Below are 26,072 nucleotides of genomic sequence, written 5' to 3' on the forward strand. Positions count from 1 at the left end.
AAAAAAAAAAAAAAAAAGAAGTAAAGGAACACAGCCCTGAGGCAGCCCCTGTGTATGGGGAAATCAGGTCAGTGCCAGGGCCGGCAGTGCAGGAGATGAACGTTTTAATATATGGAGCCATGACAAATTGTCAGCTAAACAAGAAAAGTATCTTGTATTCTACCTACTTCAGGAACAACAAAAAATGTATTACAGAATTAAGGAAACGGTACTGGAGTATTGGAAGCAAAACAGAATCATCCACTGCTAAAACTTCTCCACTATGTCAAGGAGAATAACATTATTTTGGTAAATTTTCATAATTTACCTGCAACGTGTTTTGTGGAAATGTATTCGTTTTTCTGCACCTGTAGTGGAAAGGAGATTTTCTCTGTTTCTCTGAGCTTCTTCTCCCCAGTAACATTTTGAAGTCTATGCCCTGGAATTCTATTTGTTGCATCGTCCTGCCTGCAAAGTTGCCCCCCCCCCTTTTTTTTTTTTTAAGACGGAGTCTTGCTCTGTCACCAGGCTGGAGTGCAGTGGCACGATCTCAGCTCACTGCTACCTCCGCCTCCTAGATTCAAGCAATTCTTCTGCCTCAGCCTCCCAAGTAGCTGGGATTACAAGTGCACGCCACCATATCCAGCTAATTTTTGTATCTTTAGTAGAGACAGCATTTCACCATGTTGGCCAGGATGGTCTCAATCTCAACCTCGTGATCCGCCCACCTCGGCCTCCAAAGTGCTGGGATTACAGGCATAAACCACAACGCCCGGCCAAGTTGGCCTTTTGCAAAGAAAAGAACAAGGCTGGTACAGGCGGGAGAATCACTTGAGCTCAGGTGTTTGGGACCAGCATGGGCAACATAGTGAGACCCATCCCTTAAAAAAAAAAATACAAAAACTTAGGCATGATGGCCCGCACCTGGAGTCCCTGTGTTCAGGAGGCTGAGGGAGGAGGATCACTTGAGTCCAGGAGGTGGAGGCTGCACTGAGCTATGATCACATCACTGGGCAACAGAGAACTCAAAGAAATAACAGTAATAAAAGAAAAGGTAACAGATCTGAGAAAGTTACACATCCACTCTCCAGGCAATGTTTCACATGTGGAATATAAGACAAACATTTTAATTTTAATTTTTTTCCTAAAATCCACCGCGGTGGAAATTTTTTTATTTTTTTGAGACAGAGTCTCACTCTGTGACCAGACTGGAACTGCAGTGGCGCAATCTCGGCTCACTGCAATCTCCGCCTCCCGGCTTCAAGCGAGTCTCCTGCCTCAGCCTCCTGAGTAGCTGGGATTACAGGCTAGTGCCACCACACTCAGCTGATTTTTGTATTTTTAGTAGAGACAGGGTTTTATGTTGGCCGGATGGTCTCGATCTCCTGACCTTGTGATCCGCCTGCCACGGCCTCCCAAAATGCCGGAATTACAGGCCTGAACCACCGCGCCAGGCCAATTTTTTTTCTTTTTTTTTTTGACACAGAGTCTCACTCCGTCGCCCAGGCTAGAGTGCAGAGGCACAACCTCCACCTCTGGGGTTCAAGTGATTCTCCTGCCTCAGCCTCCCGAGTAGCTGGGACTACAGGCACCCGCCACCACACAAGGCTAATTTTTGTAGTTTAGTAGGTACGGGATTTCACCATGTTGGCCAAGCTGGTCTCCAACTCCTGACCTCAAGTAATCTGCCCGCCTTGGCCTCCCAAAGTGTTGGGATTACAGGTGTGATCCACCATGCCCGGCCTGGAAATATTTTATCTTCCAAGTTCTATGAATTAAATGAAAGTTTCATTTACTAAAAACGGAGGCACCAGTAAGTGAACAAAATCTCTTCACAGTGACAAGTCTAGGGAGGGGTCAAGTCTGGCCAGGCTACCACGAGGGGGAACCCCTGCCACCTCCAACTCAGGTGGTATTCCTCAGCAAGGAATCCCATTTGCTATTACCCAGAACAGACCTGAGATGCTTCCTACACTTTCCAAGGAATCGTGAAAGGAGATATTTCCGTGGTTTTTACCCCTCGTTTGCGGTCCGTGCTTACTGCAGTCCCAGGACACGAATGCCCCAGCCTCCCCGGCGTCCCCACTGTGGGTCTGTGTGCATTTGCTTTTGAGGTCCTTGCTCTCCCTCTCTGGTGTGGGTTTCTCTGGTCTCTTCAGTTACTTTTCTTCCTTGGTGTAAGAACCCAGGGGCCAGGAACCCTTGGTTTTTCCCCCTTACCTATCCCAGGCATCTTGGGGTCAGAGGGGACAAGAAGTGCCCAAGAAGGAAACAGGGACTCAGGGGACGAAACCTCGCACGCCCAACTGGCTTGTGGGCGAACTGGCTCCATCCCGGGGCGGACCCCTCCTCTCCCCGAAGCTCGATCGCTCCTCCAGCGTCCTCCTTCCGGATGGACTTGGGAACTGCAGACTCAGTTTCTCCATGGAGCGACCCCTCACCCGGCCAGGAGGTGGAGGCGAGCGGGGGCTGAGGCCTCTGCAGGTGGGGGCGCCAAAACGCCCCCGCCGGCTCGCTGAGGCCCTACTGCTCCCGGGCTGTCCCCGGAGGAAGCCGGGGTCCCCCAGAGACCGCGGCCGGGGGCGCGGGGCCTCCCAGGAGCTGAGCCCCGGGAGCGCGGGAGGAGGCGGCACCGACCCCGGACCCGCACCCCAGGAGATCCCGCGGCGTCGGCCCGGGGCGGGTTCTGGGGGGGCCAGGAGCGCACCGGGGGATCTCGGGCGACCCTGCCCACGGCGGTCCCGGCGTCCCAAAGCCGCAGCCAAACCCTCGGAGGCGCCGCGATCGCAGGCGGGAATGGGGGGTCGGGAGCGCAGGGAAGAGGGAGCCCAGGGACAACCGGGCCGCGGTCGGGCTCCGGGCGGCGCTTTCCGCTCTGCAGCCTCAGGGCCGGGGGCGGGCGGGGACCTGGACCTCGAAGCGCCGCAGCCGCAGCCTCAGCGTGGGAGGAGGGGCCGCACAGGACCGGGGGCCCAGGCGCTCATCCTGCTCCGCCCTCGTGGGGACCGCCCCGCGCGTCCCTCAGCCCCGCCCGGCCGCAGTCTCAGGTGGACACCGGTTCCCGCCTCCCCGTCCCCCGCGCCCCGCCCGGGAACATCTCCCGCGCCGCACTTACCATGTCCCGAGACAATTTCTCCGCGACCCGCGCAGGTGAGCGCGACTGGAACCAGGACGCCGGGGACCGCTAGGGGCAGGCGGGGCACTCGCGGCTGGACGACAGACACGTCCCGTCCCGGAGGCCTGATTGGACAGAGCTCGGGAAGCCACGCCTCTGATTGGACATTGCTGCCAACGTCAGCGACCCTGATTGGACAATTTCCCGGTCCGTTCCCTGGTTCTGTGAATTGGGCAGTTCCCCGGATATCGACTGGGCGTCCCTGATTGGACAGTTGTCTAGGCCCTGCCTCTGCCCGTCCTGATTGGATAGCTCCCTAGGACCCAATCGCTGCCACCCAAATGACTGGCTTGTTGCGAACACCCGTGGATGTTCTGCCCGGCGGGGACACGGGCTTGTAGGTGAACTCGCTTCAGTCCGTGGCGGACCCCGCCTCTCCCTGCAACTCGCCGCCCCTCCCGCGTCCTCCTCCAGGACGGGCGTGGGAAATCCAAACTCAGTTTCCCCACGGAACAACCCCTTGTCCCGCCAGAAGGTGGAGTTGAGCGAGCAGCCTGAACCCTGCAGGGCAAGCGGCGGATTGAGCCACGGTTCTGTGGGGCTGAGGCCTACGTGGGCGCGGCAGCCGCGACTGTGACGTCATCGCACTGTCCCGCGTGGGCATGGCGTGGTGGAGGCCCCGCCCCGGGCGCTGGGCATCCGGAGACCTGGCCTGGGGGAGGCCAAACCTGAAACCTGGCATTGGGCAGGAACTTTGCTTAAATCAGCCTGAAGATTTATGCCATGCTCGTTAAAACCCTCAAGCTCGACCGGCTGCAATGGCTCACGTCTGTAATACCAGCTCTTTGGGAGGCCGAGGCGGACGGATCACCTGAGCTGAAAGAGTTCGAGACCAACCTGGCCAACATGGGCCAGGCCACAGCGAGAAATCGGTCTCAAACAAACAAAAAACTCACGAGTTCACATATTAAAGTGTAAGGAAAATTTTTTTTCAGATCATTTTTAAGTACATTCCCAAACAATCTGGAAGATTAAAAGGCTATAATGGCCGGGTGCGGTGGCTCACACATGTAACCTGGCACTTTCGGACGCCAAGGCGGGTGGATCACCTGACATCAAAAGTTCAAGACCAGCCTGGCCAAAATGGCAAAACCCCATCTCTACTAAAAATACAAAAATTAGCTGGGCGTGGTGGCAGGCGCCTGTAATCCCAGCTACTCAGGAGGCTGAAGCAAGAGAATCATTTGAACTCGGGGAGGCCGAGATTGGACCACTGCACTCCGGCCTGGGGGACAGAGCAAGACTCCGTCTCAAAAGAAAAAAAAAAAAAAAAGGCTATGATATTGCAAAATAATAGGAATGTATCTAATTCCACTGCAATTAGGAAGATGTTAAATTTTTATTTGTATTTTACAATTTTTTAGATGTTATATTTAAAACAGAAAAGCCTATGGTATTTCTAAGGATACTGAATCCTTATTTTAACTGATATAAGAAAAACAGGCAAAAGTTTAAATGAATTTGGTTGAAACTTAGGAGGGAATCGGGTTTTAATTTTTGGTTTTTTGAGACAGAGTCGCTCTCTGTCACCGTGGCTGGAGTGTAGTGGCATAATCCTGGCTCACTGCAAACTCCATCTCCCATGTTCAAGTGATTCTGGTCCCTCAGCCACCCGAGTAGGTTGGACTACTGGCCCATGCTGTTACATCGGGCGTTTTTTTTTTTGTTTGTTTGTTTGTTTTTGAGATGGAGTTTTGCTGTTGTTGCCCAGGCTGGAATGAAATGGCAAGATCTCAGCTCACCACAACCTCCGCTTCCAGGGTTTAAGCGATTCCCCTGCCTCAGACTCCCAAGTAGCTTGGATTACAGTCCGTACCACCACACTTAGCCAATTCCGTATTTTTAGTAGAGACAGGGTTTCTTCATGTTGGTCAGGCTGGTGTCAAACTCCTGACCTCAGGTGATCCACCCACCTTGGCCTCCCAAAGTGTTGGGATTACAGGCGTGAACCACTGCGCCCAACCTTAAATTAAAAAAAAAAAATGAAAAAAAATATGTGGATCAACCTGAAAACACTTAATACACTGTATAGACCAGGGCTGAAAACCAAATGCAGTTAATGGTTGCTCATTTCAGAAAACTCCATAGCTTAAGGGGTTGTTCAAATTTTGATATTGTCATTTCATTCAGAAACAATTTTTACAATTCACTTTTACCTTTCCTAGAAAGGTTTTATACACTTTAATAAAAATACATGTTTAGGGGACTGACACAGGAAAGCAGCTTCCAGTTAAAAATAAAGTAGTGTGGGCCGGGCGCGGTGGCTCACGCCTGTAATCCCAGCACTGTGGTAGGCGGAGGCGGGTGGATCACGAGGTCAAGAGATCGAGACCATCCTAGTCAACATGGTGAAACCCCGTCTCTACTAAAAATACAAAAAAAAAAAATTAGCTGGGCATGGTGGCACGTGCCTGTAATCCCAGCGACTCAGGAGGCTGGGGCAGGAGAATTGCCTGAACCCAGGAGGCAGAGGTTGCGGTGAGCCTAGATCGCGCCATTGCACTCCAGCCTGGGTAACAAGAGCGAAACTCCGTCTCAAATAAATAAATAAATAAATAAATAAAGTAGTGTGGCTGGGCTCCGTGGATCACCCCTGTAATTCCAGCACTTTGGGAGGCCAAGGCGGGTGGATCACTTGAGGTCAGGAGTTCGAGACTGGCCTGGCCTACATGGTGGAACCCTAAATCAAATAAAAGAACAAAAACAAAAGGCTGAGCATGGTGGCTCACACCTGTAATCCTAGCACTTTGGGAGGCTGAGGGGAGAGAAGACTCTTTCAAAAAAAAAAAAAAATTAGCCGGGCATGGTGGTGAGTGCCTGTAGTCCCAGCTACTCGGGAGGCTGAGTCAGAACTGCTCGAATCCCGGAGGCAGAGGTTGCAGTGAGCGGAAATCATGCCATCGCTCTCCAGCCTGGGTGACAGTGAGACTCCATCTCAAAAATAAATAAATAAATTTTTTTAAAAAATTGCTGGAGAGAGATAGCAAGGCTGAGAACAGTATAGTCAGGAGAACTCTAACTCAACTCTTCTCAAGAATATGCCGAAAGCTACAGATGCTTTCCCCAAAAAACACATCAATGCACCAGCACACACTTTGCATCCAGTTCAAAGTTGTTCACAGAGCCCTTAAAAAACCTTACTCGGCCAGGCACTGTGGCTCATGCCTGTGATCCCAGCACTTCTGGAGGCCAAGGCAGACAAATCACCTGAGGTCAGGAGTTAGAGACTAGCCTGGGCAACAGAGAGAAACCCATCTCTACTAAAAATACAAAAAATTAGCCAGGCATGGTCGCACGTGGTTGTAATCCCAGCTAGTCAGGAGGTCGAGGCAGGAGAATCTATTGAACCCGGGAGTCGGAGGTTGCAGTGAGCCGAGATTGCCCCACTACACTCCAGCCTGGGCAACAGAGTAAGACTCAGTCTCAAAAAAGAAAAGAAACTTACTCATCAACCCAGTAGGGTCTAGACTGGCCAGGGATCAAGGACATCTAAGGAAAAGCAACATGTTCGATTTGGGTATAAGGAGATCGGACGGGCAACCTCCCTCATTAGCTCAAGGAAAAAGGGAAGATTCACAGCAAAGTTAGGTGACTTCTAAGAGAAAATCTGTAAGTTCTTTTTGAGGCAGGGTCTTGCTTTGTCACTCAGGCTGGAATGCAGTGGTACGCTCATAGCTCACTGTAGCCTGAAGCTCCTGGGCTCAAGGAGTCCTTCCGCCTCAGCTCCCAGAGTAGCTGGGACTACAGGCGTGAGCCACCATGCCTGGCTAATGTTTGTATTTTTCTTTTTTTTTTTTTTTTTGAGACAAAGTCTCATTCTGTTGCCCAGGCTGGAGTGTAGTGGCGTGATCTCGGCTTACTGCAACCTCTGCCTCCCAAGTTCAAGCAATTCTCCTGCTTCAGCATCCTGAGTCCCGAGTAGCTGGGACTACAGGCTCTCGCCAGCACACCCAGCTTGCCAGGATGGTCCCGATCTCCTGACCTCGTGATTCACCCACCTCGGCCTCCCAAAGTGCTGGGTTTATGGGCATGAGCCACTGCGCCCAGCCTAATGTTTATGCTTTGCAGATACAGAGCCTGTGTTGCCCAGGCTGGGCTGAACTCCTGGACTCAAGTGAGTCTCCTGCCTGTTCCCAAAATACTGGGATTACAGTTATGAACCACTGCATTCAGCTTTCCCAGAGAAAATATGGGTAACAGTTCCCCTGCTTGGTGGCCTAGTGAATGAGGTGTTGGCTTTCTACAGGTTGTTCAAGGTCAAATCCAGATTCCACTACTCATTTTTTTTTCTTTGAGACAGAGTCTCACTGTCACCCAGGCTGTAGTGCAATGGTGCCATCTTGGCTCACTGCAACCTCTGCCTCCTGCGTTCAAGGTATTCTCATGCCACAGCCTCCTGAATAGCTGGGACAAGCAGCGTGCACCACCATGCCCAGCTAATTTTTGGATTTTTTGGTTGACATGTTAGCCAGGCTGGTCTCCAACTCCGGACTTCAGGCTGTCCACCCACCTCAGCCTCCCAAAGTACTGGGATTATAGGCATAAGCCACCACGCCCAGCCCAGATTCCACAACTTTATTATTTATTCAATTATTTATTTTTAGATACGGGGTTTCTCCATGTTGGCCAGGGTGGTCTCGAACTCCTGACCTCAGGTGATCCACGCACCTCGGCCTCCCAAAGTGCTGGGATTACAGGCGTGAGCCACCACGCCTGGCATCCACTACTTTTTTTTTTGAGAAGAGTCTCACTTTGTTGCCAGGGCCGGAGTGCAGTGGCTCTATCTCAGCTCACTGCTACCTCTACCTCCCAGGTTCAAGCAATTCTCCTGCCTCAGGTTCCTGAGTAGCTGGGATTACAGACACCCGCCACCACACCTGGCTAATCTTTGTATTTTTAGTAGAGATGAGGTTTCACCACGTTGGCCAGGCTGGTCTCGAACTTCTGACCTCCTGATTCACCCAGTCTCCCAGCCTCCCAAAGTGCTGGAATTACAGGCGTGAGCTACCGTGCCTGGCCGATTCCACTACTTTCTAATTGTGTGACCTAGAGCAAATTATTTGTTTCATCTTCTGTACAATGGAATATGAAGAGCGGTTATCTCACAGGGTTGTGAGGGCTAAATGAACCACACAGAAGTACTCGACTGGTGCTTGGTATACGGTAAGCACCCAGTACACGTTAGCGACGGTAATGTACATCAGCACTCTGGGTCTCCACTTTGCTTGGTCCGTCTCACAGGTGGGACTTTTCCCAGGCCACCAAAGGTCATTCCCCCCTCTAGGTCCCAAAGCCTGCTCTACTGTGTCCCAACCATCGAGGTATCCACAGGCTACTCTACCCCACCCTGTTCCACATCCTGAACAATTCTGGGTGCTATCTGATTTTTATTCATTGCCAAAATGATGACAGCAATGCCACATGAAATGGTGAAAGATACGGCATCACACACGATCGGCGGACCCCAGTAATCACATAAATGACTCATTTCTTCACATCTCTCCCAGCCTTTGTGCTTTTGTGCATGGATGAAATTACTAGTACTATTTTGAACCCCTTATATTTTTTAAACTGCACATCCAAAGCGCTTTCCGTCTTAGCATACAGCCTGTACTGGTACAGTAGTGCACACAACAGACAGATCCAGCTAAGTGACCAATGTAAAACGCTGAAGCAGAATACTGAAATGAAGGCCGGGCATGGTGGCTCACACCTGTAATCGCAGCACTATGAGAGGCCAAGGTGGGTGGACTGCTTGAGCTCACGAGTTCGAGACCAGCCCGGGCAGCCTGATGAAAGCCCATTGCTACAAAAAATAGAAAAAAAAAATTAGCTGGGTGTGGTATCGGTGCACATCTGTAGTCCCAGCTACTTGAGAGGCTGAGGTGGGAGGGCTGCTTGAGTCTGGGAAGGGAAGGCTGGCTGCAGGAAGCTATGATCACACCACTGCACTTTAGCCTCGGCAACAGAGTGAAAATCTGTCTCAAACCCAGAAAAGAATATTGAAATAAAAACAATGAACAATGAAATAAACACTTAGGGCCAGGCGCGGTGGCTCAAGCCTGTAATCCCAGCACTTTGGGAGGCCGAGGCGGGTGGATCACGAGGTCAAGAGATCGAGACCATCCTGGTCAACACAGTGAAACCCCGTCTCTACTAAAAATACAAAAAATTAGCTGGGCATGGTGGTGCGTGCCTGTAATCCCAGCTACTCAGGAGGCTGAGGCAGGAGAATTGCCTGAACCCAGGAGGCGGAGGTTGCGGTGAGCCAAGATCGTGCCATTGCACTCCAGCCTGGGTAACAAGAGCGAAACTCCGTCCCAAAAAAAAAAGAAATAAACACTTAACACACAGAAGCAGTTAAGAATCAGCATACCTTTTGTTTAAGCAACTAAATCAACAAGTGGTTCTTGGCAAAATACCACCCGTGATAGCATTTTTGTCAACCAATCTTTTCTGAAAGTCCGGAGCTCATTGGACAGAGCATAATGACAATTCCGCCCATTAAAAGGCTACTCCAGGTTGGGCACAGTGGCTCATGCTTTTAATCCCAACACTTTGGGAGGCCAAGAGAGGAGGACTGCTTGACCCCAGGAGTTTAAGACCAGTCTTGGCAATGTAGCAAGACCCCAACAGCATAAAAAATTAAAAAATCCGCTGGGCACGGTGATGCACACCTGTAGTAGACGGAGTCTTGCTCTGTTGCCTGGGCTGGAGTGTGGTGGTGTGATCTTGACTCACTGCAGCCTCCCGTTTCGAGGTTCAAGTGATTCTCCTGCCACAGCCTCTCAAGCAGCTGGGATTACAGGCACACACCACCAAGCCTGGCTAACTTTGGTAATTTTAGTAGCGACAGGGTTTCACCATGTTGGTCAGGCTGGTCTCAAACTCCTGACCTCGTGATCCTCCCACCTTGGCCTCCCAAAGTGCTGGGATTACAGGCATGAGCCACTGCACCCAGCCAATAAACCCACTTCTTTTCAAATAATCCATCACACCAGGGCAAAGTCTAACCACATGTACGTGTCAGAGTACTAAACAGCAGTTTACAAAGCAGCACGCACTTGCTAGCATCCGATAAGATGTCTGTTCCGGTAGAATGCTTCCCCACAGTCAATGATCTTGTAGGTTTTCTGGCTGCTATGAGTCTTCTGATGTGTGGCAAGGGAGGAGCTCTGGCTGAAGGCTTTCCCGCACTCCTGACACCTGTAGGGTTTCTCTCCAGTGTGAGTTCTCTCGTGCCTCACGAGGGAGGACCTCTGGCTGAAGGCCCTTCCACACTGCTTACATTCATAGGGGTTCTCGCCCGTGTGAGTTCGCTCGTGCTGGTTGAGGGAGGAACGGTCACTGAAGGCCTTTCCACAATCACTGCATTCGTAGGGCTTCTCGCCCGTGTGTGTCCTCTTGTGCAAGATCAGGTAAGAACTCTGGCAGAAGGATTTCCCACAGTCTTCACATTTGTAGGGCTTCTCCCCGGTGTGGATCCTCTGATGCTGAGTCAGAGATGAGATCCTGTTGAAGGCCCTCCCGCATTCGCCGCACGCGTAGGGCTTCTCTCCAGTATGAGTTCTCAGATGGCGCGTGAGGGTGGAGCTGTGCGTGAAGGCTCGCCCGCACTCCTGACACGCGTAGGGCTTCTCTCCCGTGTGAATTCTCTGATGTTCGCTCAGTGAGTGTCTCCGGTTGAACACCTTCCCGCACTGGTGGCACTCAAAGGGTTTCTCTCCTGCGTTGATTTTGTTGTGTATCGTCAGCGCCACAGTGTGGTTCAGTGACTGCCCATTTTCCAAATACACAAACATTCTCCCCCCGTGTTGAATAAAGTGACCGTTCCGGCTGATGGCATTTCCACATTCGTGATCTTCACAGGGTCTCCCATCAGCATGTCCCATCTGATGGCGGTTTAAGACTGAATCGGATGCCAGGCTTGTCACATCCAGTCCACTGTCACACATGTGTTTCCCTTTACAGCTTCCCTGTGATAAAACAAGGGCTGAGCTCAGATGACCATTTTCCCCAAATCCATGCCACCCAGCAGCCGTCTCCTGAGGAAGCGCCACTGCTTGGATGGACGCCTTCTGGCTCAAAAGCCCCTGGGGGTCTTCATGACTCTCCCCCAACTGCTTCCATCCCCCGTCTTCTCTGGTAAGCCTTATGATATTTATACCACCGGCTGGTTGCTCCTGTAAGACCACCTTCTTGTAAGTTGAGTCTTGGTTTTTCAGTACAGTCGTCCAACCTGAAATAAATTGAGGGGGAAACAATTCTTTTAGAAGAAGCAGCAGCTACTTGAAAACCAGTGGGCCAAAAGTCCTTCCAACATCTACAAGGCCTATGTGGACTGACATTTAGATATCAGCTTTGAACATGGGGGAAGGATGGGAAAAAGAGAGGTGGGCAGCAAGGAAGGCTACTGAGGGTGAGATGCAGCAGCAGAGGACTGACAGTGATGGAAAAAGGCAGGGGAATCGAAATACAGAGAGAAACTATTCTGTAAAGCTGGGGGACTATGTCTGGAAGAGAGAAAGGATTATCAAGAAAGCAAAGAGGGAAGGGACAACTAGAACACAGGCAGAATGGCTTCAAGAAGACAAGGGAGAAGGCCGGGTGCGGTGGCTCACACCTTTAATCCCAGCACTTCAGGAGGCCGAGGCAGGAGGATCACCTGAGGTCAGGAGTTTGAGACCATCCTGGCTAACATGGTGAAACCCTGTCTCTACTAAAAATACAAAATATTAGCTGAGCATGCTGGTGTGCGCCTGTAGTCCCAGCTACTTGGGAAGCTGAGGCAGGAGAATCCCTTGAACCCAGGAGGCGGGGGCCGTAGCAAGCAGAGATCTTGCCACTGCATTCCAGCCTGGGCGACAGAGAGACACTCAGTCTCAAAGAAACAAACAAAGAAAATGGAGCCAGGAGTTGTGGCTGATGCCTGTACTCCCAACATTTTGGGAGGCTGAGAAAGGAGGATCGCTTGAGGCCAGGAATTCAAGACCAGCCTGGAAAACACAGTGAGAGCCCCATCTCTGGAAAAAAAAAAATAGCTGGGAGTGATGGCAAGTGCCTATTGTCCCAGCTGCTCACGAGGCTGAGGCAGGAGAATCACCTGAGCCCAGGAAGGCAAGGATACAGAGAGATATGATCGTGCCACCACACTCCAGCCTGGGCCACAGAGTGAGACCCTTAAGATAAATAAATAAAACGGCCGGGCGCGGTGGCTCACGCCTATGATCCCAGTACTTTGGGAGGCCGAGGAGAGCAGATCACGAGGTCAAGACATCCTGGCCAACATAGTAAAACTCCATCTCTACTAAAATACAAAAATTAGCTGGCCGTGCTGGCACGTGCCTGTAGTCACGGCTACTGGGTAGGCCGAGGCAGGAGAAGTGCTTGAACCCGGCAGGCGGTGGTTGCAGGAGCCAAGATCGCGCCACTGCACTCCAGCCTGGCACCTGGTCAAAGGAGAGAGTCTGTCTCACACACACAAAAAAATAATAAGTAAATAAATAAAACAAGAAAACGGGATATTCTTTTCTCTGTACCCAGAGAGAGGTCACGTAAAGTAGTAAGAGGAGGGGAAAGCTGACAGGAAGTGAACTGCGGGTGTCTGAGGAAGGTCTCCCGGCACTGTCCTTACAGAATCAGGGCCTTGTGAAGAGGTCTCTACCAATGTTTCCCCAGACGTTACTGCCATCCCGATGCTTTCCATGTGCGCGATTCTCACCGGAACAGGAGGCTTGAGGAGTTCCTTTTTCCTCCATCCGCAGGGCTTCGCTTTGCTCCATGTGGGCAGAAGCCACTGGCTGAAGAAGTAAATGCCCCATCCACGAGGAAAGGCGAGTGGCTTGTGGGGTGTGTACCGTGGAAAATGGACCCTCCTCAATCCCCGCATCAGCACATGGGTTCTTCACGGCTTCTGAAAGGGACAAGAATGCACTTGAGAGGTAGCACAAAGTACGGATTTCATTCTTTTTCTTTTTTTTTTTTTTTTTTGAGACAGAGTCTTGTTCTGTCGCCAGGCGCAAGGCTGGAGTGCAGTGGCACGATCTCGGCTCACTGCAACCTCTGCCTCCCGGGTTCAAGCAATTCTCCTGCCTCAGCCTCCGACGTAGCTGGGACTACAGGAACAAGCCACCATGCCCAGCTAATTTTTTTTGTATTTTTAGTAGAGATGGGGTTTCACCATGTTGGCCAGGACAGTCTCGATCTCTTGACCTCGTGATCCACCCGCCTTGGCCTCCCAAAGTGCTGGGATTACAGGCTTGAGCACCGCACCTGGCCAGATTTCATTTTCTAATTTAAAAAATCACAGGTCTGGCTGGGCATGGCGGCTCACACCTATAATCCCGACACTTTATGAGGCCCAGAGGCAGGCAGACTTGAGCCCAGGAGTTTGACACCAGCCTGGGCAACATGGCAAGACCCCGTACCCACACACACACACACACAAAACTAGCCAGGTGTTGTGGTGTGAGCCTATGGTCTCACTACTTGGGGGTGGAGGCAGGAGGATCACTTAAGCCTGGGGAGGTCAAGGCTGCAGTGAGCCATGATCACAACACTGCACCCCAGGCTGGGCAACGAGAGTGAGACCCCGTCTCAAAAAAAAAAAAAAAAAAAAATTACAGATCCTACATTTCTCCCGAAAATCAATAAACAAATTGTCAGTAAATATGTGAAAGGGTGCTTAATGTGGTCTTTAGGGAAATGCAGATCAAAAGCACAACGAGATACCGCTTCACACGTACGAGGAAGGCCATCATAAAACACAGCAGGTGTTGCCAAGGACACGGAGAAATTGCAACAGTTTGCACCGCGGGTGGGAATGGAAGATGTCCACTGCTGACAGAAAAACCACTCTGGGGCTGGGCACAGTGGCTCACATCTGCAATCCCAGCACTTTGGGAAGCTGAGTTAGGCAGCCCACTTGAGGTCATGAGTTCAACACCAGCCTGGCCAACATGGAGAAAATTCATCTCTACTAAGAATACAAAAACAGGTATGCACAATTGTAATTCCAGCTACTCGGGAGGCTGAGGCATGAGAATCATTTGAACTGCGGAGGCTGAGGTTGCAGTGACCTGAGATAGTGCCACTGCATTCCAGCCTGGGTGACAAAGTCAGACTCTGTCTCAAAACAAAAAAAACAAAAGAAAAGAAAAGCCAGTATATCAGTTCCTCAAAAAGCTAAATTTTAAACACAGAATTACAGTATAATCCAGCAATTCTGCTCCTCGTATTGACCCAAAGCACTGAGAATAGTAACTGAAACAGATAGGAAGGGCCAGGCGCAGTGGCTCACGCCTGTAATCCCAACACTTTGGGAGGCTGAGGCAGGCAGATCACAGGTCAAGAGATCGAGACCATCCTGGCCAACATGGTGAAACCGTCTCTACTAAAAACACAAAAATTAGCTGGGCGTGGTGGCGCACGCCTGCAGTCCCAGCTACTCAGGAGGCTGAGGCAGGAGAATCGCTTGAATCTGGGAGGTGGAGGTTGCAGTGAGCTGAGATCGTGCCACTGCACTCCAGTCTGGAGACAGAGTGAGGGGGTGGGGGAGGAGGAAGGAAGGGAGAAAGGGAGGGAGGGAGGGAGGCAGGGAGGAAGCATCATGCCCAGTGGAAGCCACCAGACACAAAAGGCCACATATTATATGATCCCACTTATATGAAATGCCCAGAATAGGCAAATCCATGGAGATGGAGAGTCACTCACGGTTACCGGCAGCTGAAGGAGGGGCTGGGGAGGGAGAATTTAATGGGTACAGAGTTTCGGTTTGGGATAAAAAAAAGTTCTAGAAATGGACAGTTGTGTTGGTTGTAGTACCTGATGAATATATGTAATGCCACTGAATTGTACACTTACAAATGGTTAAAAAGGCACGTTTTATGTTTATAGATAGATAGATAGATATGTACCTATATATTTTTGAGACAGAGTCTCACTCTGTCACCCAGGTTAGAGTGCAGTGGCCTGATCTCGGCTCACTGCAACCTCTGCCTCCCCAGTTCCAGTGATTCTCCTGCCTCAGCCTCCTGAGTAGCTGGGATTACAGGTGCCTGCCACCACACCCAGCTATTTTTTACACTTTTAGTACAGATGGGGTTTTGTCATGTTGGTCAGGCTGGTCTTGAAATCCTGGCCTCAAGTGATCCACCCACCTCAGCTTCCTGAAGTGCTGGGATTACAGACTTGAGCCACCATGCCCAGCCTATATATATGTATATATTTTTATCACAGTAAAAACATTTTTAAAAAACTGGTGGCTCTTTACCTTGGCAGAAAAAGTTCAAATGCGCTGTGATATGGTTTGGCCATGTCCCGACCCAAAGCTCATCGCAAACTGTAATCTCGAACTGGAATCCCCATGTGTCAATGGAGGTACCAGCTGGGAGGTAATTAGATCATGGGGGCAGTTCCTATGCTGTTCTCATGATAGTGACTTCTCATGAGATCTGATTATTTTTTTTTCTTTTTGAGACAGAGTCTTGCTCTGTCACCAGGCTGCAGTGCAACGGTGCAATCTCAGCTCACTGCAATCTCTACCTCCCAGGTTCAAGCAATTCTCCTGCCTCAGCCTCCCGAGTAGCTGGGATTACAGGTGCGTGCCACCATGCCCGGCTAATTTTTTGTGTTTTCAGTAGAGACGGGGCTTTACCATGTTGGTCAGGATGGTCTCGATCTCCTGACCTTGTGATCCGCCCGCCTCCGTCTCCCAACGCGCTGGGATTACAGGCAGAGCCAATGCACCCAGCTGACTGGACGGTTTTATAAGGTTTCTCCTGCTCTCTTATCTCTCCTGACGCCTTTTGAAGAAGGTGCCTGCTTCCCTTTCTGCCACAATTGTGTAAATTTTCTGAGGCCTCTCCAGCGATGCATAACTTTAAGTCAATTAAACCTCTTTTCTTTTTGAGATGGAGTTTCACTCTTGTTGCCCAGATTAGAGTGCAATGGCATGACCTTGGCTCATTGTAATCTCCGCCTCCCAGGTTCAAGTGATTCTCCTGCCTCAGACTCCTGAGCACTGGGATCAGAGGTGCCTGCTACCACACCCGGCTAATTTTTTAATTTTTAGTAGAGATACGGTTTTGCCATGTTGGCCAGGCTGGTCTCAAACTCCTGACCTCAGATGACCCACCTGCCTCAGCCTCCCAGAGTGCTGGGATTACAGGCGTGAGCCACCAGACCCAACCTATACCTCTTTTCTTTATAAATTACCCAGTGTCAGGTGGTATTCTTTATAGCCACATGAAACTGACTAATAATACACTTGGACGCTGTTCCCAAGGGGAATCAGAGACGTTCTCTACGCCTGAGCTGAGACAGGCAATTCCACTGCGGCTTCAGCTACCACATACTGAACATGTAAGGTCGTCTGTCCCAGAGAAACCAGACCGTGAAAGCCACAAGACCAGGACCCATGTCTGTCTTATTCACCAAGGAATCCCCTATTCCCTGCATGATGCCTGAGACACACAGTAGATGCTAGATGATACGGTTTAGCTATGTCCTCACCCAAATCTCACCTTGAACTGTAATAATCCACACAAGGGCAGAGCCAGGTGGAGATAACTGAATCATGGGGGTGCTTTTCCCCCGTACTGTTCTTGTGGTAGTGATAAGTCTCACGAGATCTGACGGTTTTACAAATGAGAGTTCCCCTGCACAAGCGCTCTTGCCTACCGCCATTAAGATGTGACTGCATCGGGTGTGGTGGCTCACACCTATAATCCCAGCACTTTGGGAGGCCAAGGCAGGTGGATCACCTGAGGTTGGGAGTTCGAGACTAGCCTGGCCAACATGGAGAAACCCTGTCTCTACCAAAAATACAAAATTAGCCAGGCATGGTGGTGCATGCCTGTAATCCTAGCTGCTCGGGAGGCTGAGGCAGAAGAGTCACTCGAATCCGGGAAGCAGAGGTTGCAGTGAGCTAGGATCTTGCCATTACACTCCAGCCTGGACAGCAAGAGTGAAACTGCATCTCAAAAAAAAAAAAAAGATGACTTTACTCCTCATTTGCCTTCCACCACGATTGTGAGGCCTCCCCAGCCACGTGGAACTGAGTCCATTAAGCCCACTTTCCTTTATAAATTACCCAGTCTTGGGTATGTCTTTATTAGCAGTGTGAGAACAAACTAATACACTAGATAAATGTGAATCAATGAACACATGAATTAATGATGCTTGCCTTACCCAGCGAGACCAGGTTCCTGTAGTTCTCCAGCATCACCTCTCTATACAGGTTCTTCTGAGCAGGGTCCAGCAACTCCCACTCCTCCTGGGAGAAGTCCACGGACACGTCCTCAAAGGTTACTAGTTCCTAGAATATCACAGCGGTTCTGCTCAAGATGGGCCCATTGGCACCCACGTTCATGGCAGGAGGGGCGGGCTTGGTGGCACCAGGGGAGTTCAGAAAGGTCAAGGTGCAAGATGCAGAAGTCAGTTTCTACTAGCTGCCTTGTGAGTGCCTGTCCTTGGCTGAAAAGCAGAGGGACATACAGATGCGAGGCCCACCATCGACAGAGCAAGGACGACCAGCATACAGTCTGGACCAAACACTTTGCCCATTTGTTATTGAAATGGGGATTCTAACCTCTGCATCTCTGAGTATGACATTCCCACGTGAGAATCTCCCCCTGCTGATTCTGAAAATGAATGGATTTCAGGGGTATGCCACTCACTGGTTACGGGACTGCAGGTATACTGCAGACCTGTCCAAGACACAGCCTCATCATCTGTTCAATGGAAAGAATAATTTTTTTTTTTTTGAGACAGTCTCGCTCTGTTGCCCAGGCTGGGGTGTAATGGCGAGATCTCGGCTCACCGCAACCTCCGCCTCCCAGGTTCAAGCGATTCTCCTGCCTCAGCCCACCAAGTAGCTGGAATTACAAGCGCATACCACCACGCCCAGCCAATTTTTGTATTTTTAGTAGAGATGGGGTTTCATCATGTTAGTCAGGCTAGTCTCAAACTCCTGACCTCGTGGTCAGCCTGCCTCGGCCTCCCAAAGTGCTGGGATTACAGGTGTGAGCCGCCACCCCTGGCCCCGGAAAGAATTTTAACCAAAGCATGTTGTTGTGAGGACTAACTGGTTAACGTCAGTCACGGCATTTGTTATTGCTATAGTCAGAAGATCTAGAAGCAACATCCAACAATACGCAGGACGGAACTGGACCTTCTTCAAAGCCTTCAGTTATTAGAGGTCAGTTCTCTTTGCTTCCAGACTCAGAGTTGCACATTACAAGGCACAGACAGTGTTAAGAAGAGGAATCTGGGCCGGGCGCAGTGGCTCAAGCCTGTAATCCCAGCACTGTGGGAGGCCGAGGCGGGTGGATCACGAGGTCAAGAGATCGAGACCATCCTGGTCAACATGGTGAAACCCCGTCTCTACTAAAAATACAAAACATTAGCTGGGCATGGTGGCGCGTGCCTGTAATCCCAGCTACTCGGGAGGCTGAGGCAGGAGAATTGCCTGAACCCGGGAGGCGGAGGTTGCGGTGAGCCGAGATCACGCCATTGCACTCCAGCCTGGGTAACAAGAGCGAAACTCCATCTCAAAAAAAAAAAAAAAAAAAAGAAGAGGAATCTGCTACAACAACCCTGCTTCGCCGAAATATGGCGGAAGCTTTGTTGTTTTGGCATATGAGGGGCTGGTGAGCACTTGGGGCCGAATGGCTATCCAGGTAATCCATGGGGCAGAACAGCACCTCCGCTGGTATCTGCTGGAAGATGTGAAAGCAACCTAGGGAACTTGAAAAATGGTAGATCCAGCCCCAGGAGATTAGGCTTGCTTGGTTTCTCCCGGCTGCTTTTGGTCACTCTGGCTAAAGTGAGATGGTGGTGAGGAAAGCACCGTCCTGGTGAGCCCTTGGGGTTTGTTCTCCCCTGCATGTGAGAGGAAAGGGCCCAAACCTTCCCAAAGGTGAGCCTAGAATGCACCAAAAATATTTAAAGTGTGTGTTGCTCTCATCTCCAAGTGGGAAGAAAAATGTTTAAATCAGTTCCCAGGTGTGATGTTATGAACGTTTGTGTCCCCCTCAAAATTCATGGTGAAACTTAATCCCCAGTGTATTAAAATGTGGGGCCTGGCCAGGCGAGGTGGCTCACGCCTGTAATCCCAGCACTTTGGGAGACCGAGGTGCGCGGATCACTGGTCAGGAGCTTGAGACCATCCTGGCCAACATGGTGAAACTCCATCTGTACTAAAAACACAAAAAATCATGGTGCAGGCATGGTGGTGCATGCCTGTAGTCCCAGCTACTCGGGAGGCTGAGGCAGGAGAATTGCCTGAACCTGGGAGGTAGAGGTTGCAGCGCGCCGAGATCATGTCATTGCACTCCAGCCTGGGCAACAGAACAAGACTCTGTCTCAACAAAATACAAAACTAATTTTGGGAGGCCAAGGCCGGTGGATCACTTAAGGTCACGAGTTCAAGAGTAGCCTGGCCAACATGGTGAAACCCCATCTCTACCGAAAATACAAAACTTAGCCAGGGGTGGTGGCACACGCCTGTAGTCCCAGATACTTGGGAGGCTGACCAGGAGAATCGCTGGAACCCAGGAGGCAGAGGTTGCAGTGAGCCAAGACTGTGTCATTGCACTCCAGCCTGGGAAACAGAGCAACACTCTGTCTCAAAAAAAAAAAAAAAAAAAAAAGGTAAAATGTCTGGCATGGCTGCATCTCTGCTTTGCTGAAGAAAAGCTTCTAGCTATTTTTGTTTTGGGAATCCTGAATTCACAGATGGAAAATCAAAGACAAAATGGAATTACTTGGTTGATACAGAACCCTGGGACGGAAGGCCGAAACGGGAGCTCTGTTATCCAGACAGGTAACAGAGCTGTGGTCTTGGAGAGCAGAGAATGCCATAACAAAACTTCCACCCAATTTCTCTGTAACCCTAAAACCACTCTAAAACACAAAATCCACTGGTTAAACAAAAAAAAAAAAAGTGACCGGTCTCATGGTCTGAGCAAAAAAAAGGTTAATCTAGAAACTGAAGAAGGAGAACGCAACCGTCTTTGAAAAATAGAACTTCTGCCGGGCGTGGCGGCTCACGCCTCTAATCCCAGCACTTTGGGAGGCCGAGGCAGGCGGACCATGAGGTCAGGAGATGGAGACCAGCCTGACCAACATGGTGAAACCCCATCTCTTCGAAAAATATAAAATGAGCCAGGCATGGTGGCACATGCCTGTAATCCCAGCTACTTGGGAGGCTGAGGCAGGAGAATCGCTTGAACCTGGGAGGCGGAGGCTGATCTCCCCATTGCACTCCAGACTGGGCAACAGGAGCAAAACTCCATCTCAAAAAAAAAAAAGAAAAGAAAAAAGAGAACTTCATTTTACACCTGACCAACCTATGTCCCGCTCAGGGTGCAGGGTGCCGCCATGGATGCAAACAATGTGTTTCCAGGGGAGTCCCAGGGCCCTCCCAGCCAGCCACCGCACCTGGGGGTGGTCTTGGGGACCCCATGGTACCCAAAACATGCAGTGACCTGAATCGATTTAATCTTGGGAGCTTACTAACAAAGAAAAGAGCAGCAGTAAGCACTGTGTGCTACGATTTGCAAAATTAAGAAACGGGAAGAGGAACCAGACGCCGTAAAACCACTTCTGGCACCAGAACCATATGCACAGAGGAGGTGCTGGAGTCTCCACCCCAGCCTGAAGGGCCCTGTATGGACTCGTTTCAGTCCACACCCGTCTCAGGCCTTCCCCTCTCCCTCTCCAGCTGCATCCTCAAAACAAAAACAAAAACAAAACCCTTCCAGATTGGCTTAGCGGTTCACACTTGCAATCCCAGCACTGTGGGAAGCCGTGCTGGGGGCACTGCATGAGCCCAGGAGTAGCACAGAGAGGTCGGGTTTCTATAAAATTTTTTTAAAAAAATTAGCTGAGCATGATGGGATGTGCCTGTAATCCCAGCATTTTGGGAGGCTGAGGCGTTTGAGGCCACTTGATGTCAGGAGTTTGAGACCAGCCTGGCCAACATGGTGAAAGCCCATCTCTACTAAAAAGACAAAATTTAGCCTGGCGTGGTGGCAGCTGCCTATAATCCCAGCTGCTAGGGAGACTGAGGCAGGAGAATTGCTTGAACCAGAAGGCTGTAGTGAGCCAAGACTGTGCCACTGCATTCCAGTCTAGGTAAAAGAGTGAAACTCCATCTCAAAAGTAAATAAATAAATACATAAAACTGCGGAGGGCGGGCACAGTGGCTCATGCCTGTAATCCCAGCACTTTGGGAGGTTGAGATGGGCGGATCACCTGAAAGCAGGAGTTCTCTGCCAGTGTGGGCCAACCTGGTGAAACCCCGTCTCTACTAATAATACAAAAATTGGGCCAGGCGCAATGGCTCACGCCTATAATCCCAGCACTTTGGGAAGCCAAGGTGGGCAGACCACAAGGTCAGGAGTTCAAGACCAGTCTGGCCAAGATGGTGAAATCCCACCTCTACTAAAAATACAAAAATATCAGCGGGGCATGGTGGCGAGCACCTGTAATCCCAGCTTACTCAGGAGGCTGAGGCAGAGAACTGCTTGAACGTGGGAGGCGGAGGTTGCGGTGAGCTGATTGTGCCACTGTACTCCAGCCTGGGTGACAGGGCAAGACTCTGTCTCAAAAAAAAAAAAAAAATTGGCCGAGTGTGGTGGCACTCGCCTGTAATCCCACCTACTTGGGAGTTTGAGGCATGAGAATCATGTGAGCTCAGGAGGTGGACGCTGCACTGAGCCAAGATCACACCACTGCGCTCCAACCTGGGCAACAGCAAGACCCTGTCTCGAAAAGATAAAAAAATAAAATTATAATCATGTCGTGCTCAGTGAGAGACGCCAGACAGAGAAGGACAAATCCTGTGTAGCCCCACTCCTAGGAGGTCCCTAGAGTTGGCAGCTTCACAGAGACAGAAAGTAGGATGGGGAGTGCCGGAAGCTGGGGGCGGGTGGGGAGTGAGTGTCTCATGGGACAGGAGTTTCAGTTTGGGAAGAGGAGAAAGTTGTGGAGAGGATGGTGGTGACGGTTTCACAACTATGTGAATGTGCTTAATGCTGCTGATCTGTGCACTTAAAAACGGCTAAGATGGTAAAGTTCATATACGTTTCATGTGTGTTTTATCACAATTACGAAAATATTTTTCAAGCAAAGAGGAGGATGCCTTCCTGGGCGGCCCTGCCTGCTCTCCAGGGGAAGGTGCTGGATCCCACCTGCTGATGGCGGTGGCTGCTGCCATCATGCTGCAGCAGCAGGGAGGTGCCACTGAGGTCACGCACTCCATGGGGCTGGGGGAGCGGTTTGGGAGCCACCCAAACCACCTGTGGATCCGAGCTCCCCTGTGCTCTTGGGGGACCTGAGACCAGGCAGGATCTGCCTTGCTGAGTGCAGCTGCAGACCGGGGCCTCCCACTCCAGGAAGCAGGTAGGAGCTGGAGACAAGTGGGAGCCCTGCCTCTTCCAAGCTGGTGACACAGGAGCTCCCGGGTGCAGCGGCGGCCGCCCTCCCAGGCCCAGGACCCAGACATCTTTGCAGCCTGCAACCTCAGGGGTCTCAGGAAGGACCCCCCAGTCCCTGCAGGTTTAGGGGTGTCTGCTCCTGAAACCTGCTTCAATCTCAGAATGGGGGTTGGGGCCAAGCCCCAGGAGCATGAGTGGCAGCAGGAGGCAGCTTAATTCCTGGGCGGAAGGGGGTGGGTCCCCAGTAAGGCCCCACCTTCAGTCCACGGAGGGTCTGAAGACGGGGCTGGGCTGCCACTGCTGCAGACAACAGTGGGGACTCACAGTGCCTCTTTCAGCCTGCCCACAGCCACCCATGAACCAGCTGGCACACATTTCCCCCCTCTGAGATCCACAAAAGCCCTGGGCTCAGCCTTAGCAGGTCAGAGGACAGCCAGAGAAAAGAGAGGGCCAAGAGTTGACAGGACAGGACCACCAGCTGCAGAGAGGAGTACCCTCTCCACTGAGAGCTGCAGAGACAACCTGCCGGCAGGGAGGAGCTACCCTCTCTGCTGAAAGCTTCAGAGACCTGCAGAGACAGCCGAATTACTTGCCTGCAGAGAGGAGCCACACTCTCCAGGCCCTCCTGTCTGCAGAGCGCCGAGCGCTGGAGCACACAACCTGCCTGCAGAGAGGGGCTGCGCACTCGGAGCCGTTCTAACAGTAAATAAACTCTTCTTCACCCTTCCCTTGTCTGCCTGCCTCATTCTTCCTAGATGCAGGACAAGAACTTGGGCAAAGGCGCCACGGCCACACGGCTTCCCGGCCAGGAAAACTCACACCCAGGAGATCCTGTAATCCTGTCTCCTGGGAAAGGCTGTGCTTAGCCCCTCTACAGGGGTCATTCCTTCTGCTTGGGAGCGGCCTGAGTACCTCCTCCCACACACTCCTGGGAAATTCTCCGGAACTTTCCACATAGCAAGGGGTCTCCTTCTCTACCAAGGACTGAGTTTCTGGTGGGACTGTTCCCTCCGGATATACTGGGCACCTTTTGGGAGGGTGATGACATCTCACCTGGGACCAGCGGGGCGAGTGCCCAGCAGTCATTCTCTCCTCTTGGGAAAAGCAGGTTCCTGGGCAGGCAGAGCTATGGGGAGGAAAAAAGTGCTGTGAATACGAGACCAAGGCCAGTCCCCAGATGCCAGAACCAATGGCCTGGAGAACCTCCATTCACTTGAAGGACCCCCATATACGGAGGGAGGTAAACTGAAAGCAGGACCCAGGACTGAGGCCAGGGTTTTTGGTTTTTAAGAGACAGTCTCCCTCCGTTGCCCAGGCTGGAGTTAAGGGGTGTGATCATAGCTCATGGCAGCCTCAACCTCCTGGGCTCAGGTGATCCTCCCAACTGAGCCTGTAGTTGGAAATACAGGCACCGCCATGCCCAGCTAATTTTTTTTATTTTCTGTAAATATGGGGCCTTTCTATGTTGTCCCAGGTCCACAGCTCCTGGGCTCAGGAGATCCACCTTCCTCAGCCTCCCCAAGTGCTGGGATTGTAGGCGTGAGACGCTATACCCATCCACGGCCAAGGGTCTTAAATACCCCCTTTTATTTATGGTTAAAGGTACGGCCGCCCTTGGAAGCAAACAAGTTTACAGAACACTGAGAGTCTGTTAGGAAGTGAAACGCTCCACATGTGTCTCCTGAGGCTGTTTTCACAAGCTGTCAGTAACCCAGGGGCTTAAAATGACAGGAATAGGCCGGGCATGGTGGCTCATGCCTGTAATCCCAGCACTTTCAAAGGCTAAGGAGGACAGATCACCTGAGTAGGGAGTTCGAGACCAGCCTGACCAACATGGAGAAACGCCATCTCTACTAAAAACACAGAATTAGCTGGATGTGGTGGCACACGCCTCAGGAGGCTGAGGCAGGAAAATCACTTGAACCTGGGAGATTGTGCCCCTGCTCTCCAGGCTGGGCAACAGAGCAAGACTCCATCTCAAATAAAAAAAAAAGTTTGGCTCAGCACAGTGGCTCACACCTGTAATCCCAGCACTTTGGGAGGCTGAGGTGGGTGGATCACCCGAGGTCAGGATTTTGACACCAGCCTGACCAACAAGGCCCCTTCCCCTATCCCGGTCTGTGGTGCATTGCCACAGCAGCTCCAGGAGGTTTATACAAGAACCAAAGGCAAACCCATCTCTTTTTTCTTTTCTTTCTTTTTTTGTGTGCGTACTTTTCAGGTCTTAAGCAACCCCATCTCTACCAAAACAAAACAAAATTAGCCAGGCGGGGTGGTGCATGCGTGTAATCCCAGCTACTCGGGAGGCTGAGACAGGAGAATCACTTGAACCTAGGAGGCGGAGGTTGCAGTGAGCCGGGATAGCACCATTATACTCCAGCCTGGGCAACAAGAGAGAAACTCTGTCTTAAAAAAGAAAAAACAAAATGTCCATGTGATGATGCAGGCAGAGAGATCTTCCCACAGAGCCTTTACAAACAGCATGGCCCAGCCATGTCTTCATTTCTGGTTTCTGGCCTCCAGACTTGTGACAGAATAAATTTCAAGGCCCCTCCCCCTGTCCTGGTCTGTGGTGCATTGTCACAGCAGCTCCAGGAGGTTCATACAAGAACCAAAGGCAAACAGACACCGTCTCGTTGCTCTGAGGGGCTTCGCATGAGGGACTCTTGGTAGGTGCTGCCGGGATTTACAACCTGCTGCCCGCCCTTCCCTCTGCCCTGACATGGGGAGAGGCTTCCTTTGCACTTGGGACTTGATGTTTTTATTTTTCTGAGATGGAGTCTCACTTTGTCACCCAAGCTGGAGTGCAGCGGCACGGTCCTTTCTGCTCACTGCAACCTCCGCCTCCAGAGTTAAACGATTCTCCTGCCTCAGCCTCCTAAGTAGCTGGGATTGCAGGCATGCTGCACCCAGCTAATTTTTGTATCTTTAGTAGAGACAGGGTTTCACCATGTTTGTCACGTGCAACTCCTGGGCTGAAGTACTCTAACGGCCTTGGCCTCCCAAAACGCTGGGATTACAGGCGTGAGCCACCGCATTTGGCCCACTCTTGGGACTTCATATTAGCTCATGGCAATGGGTGCAGGACCTCCGGCCCCATAGCTCCTGCAGACCATCTCTCTAGTGGAGGGTCCTGTGAGCCACTTGAGGATGGAAGAGAGATGGGTACGGAACAGATCAGGGAGCTTGGGGTTGCAAGACCAGCAGAAAGGTCAGCTGCCTCCTCATTCCTCAACAGGGGTGCGCAGCCATCAACAGAATGGAGGCTTGCTATCTTTTTTTTTTTTTTTTGAGACAGAGTTTCACTCTTGTTACCCAGGCTGGAGTGCAATGGCGCGATCTCGGCTCACCGCAGCCTCCGCCTCCTGGGTTCAGGCAATTCTCCTGCCTCAGCCTCCTTCTTGTTTCTGTCTCTTGGCAGCAGTCTCAGGCCCTGTGACGGCGAAGGACGCAGAGAGAGGGAGGAAGTATAGGCG

The 26,072-nt window shown here is 51.2% G+C and overlaps 2 protein-coding genes across 2 annotated transcripts in view; both read right to left on the bottom strand.

Moving 5' to 3' along the window:
* The window catches only part of LOC108288498 (zinc finger protein 57), a 96,072-nt gene extending 92,853 nt beyond the window's left edge, over positions 1-3,219 (bottom strand). Inside the window, exon 1 of the mRNA XM_037730987.1 lies at positions 3,095-3,219. Coding sequence (XP_037586915.1) covers positions 3,095-3,097 — 3 coding nt within the window. The 5' untranslated portion in view covers positions 3,098-3,219. The remainder of the gene's footprint in view (positions 1-3,094) is intronic.
* Positions 3,220-10,157: 6,938 nt separating this feature from the next.
* ZNF554 (zinc finger protein 554) overlaps positions 10,158-26,072 on the bottom strand; it is a 16,830-nt gene continuing 915 nt past the window's right edge. Inside the window, exons 2-5 of the mRNA XM_017507460.2 lie at positions 23,650-23,722; positions 17,345-17,471; positions 12,876-13,067; positions 10,158-11,393 (exon numbers count right to left, since the gene is read on the bottom strand). Coding sequence (XP_017362949.1) covers positions 10,222-11,393; positions 12,876-13,067; positions 17,345-17,471; positions 23,650-23,722 — 1,564 coding nt within the window. The 3' untranslated portion in view covers positions 10,158-10,221. The remainder of the gene's footprint in view (positions 11,394-12,875; positions 13,068-17,344; positions 17,472-23,649; positions 23,723-26,072) is intronic.

Source organism: Cebus imitator, unplaced genomic scaffold (assembly GCF_001604975.1).
Source record: "Cebus imitator isolate Cc_AM_T3 unplaced genomic scaffold, Cebus_imitator-1.0 Scaffold375, whole genome shotgun sequence".
Classification (NCBI taxonomy): domain Eukaryota; kingdom Metazoa; phylum Chordata; class Mammalia; order Primates; family Cebidae; genus Cebus; species Cebus imitator.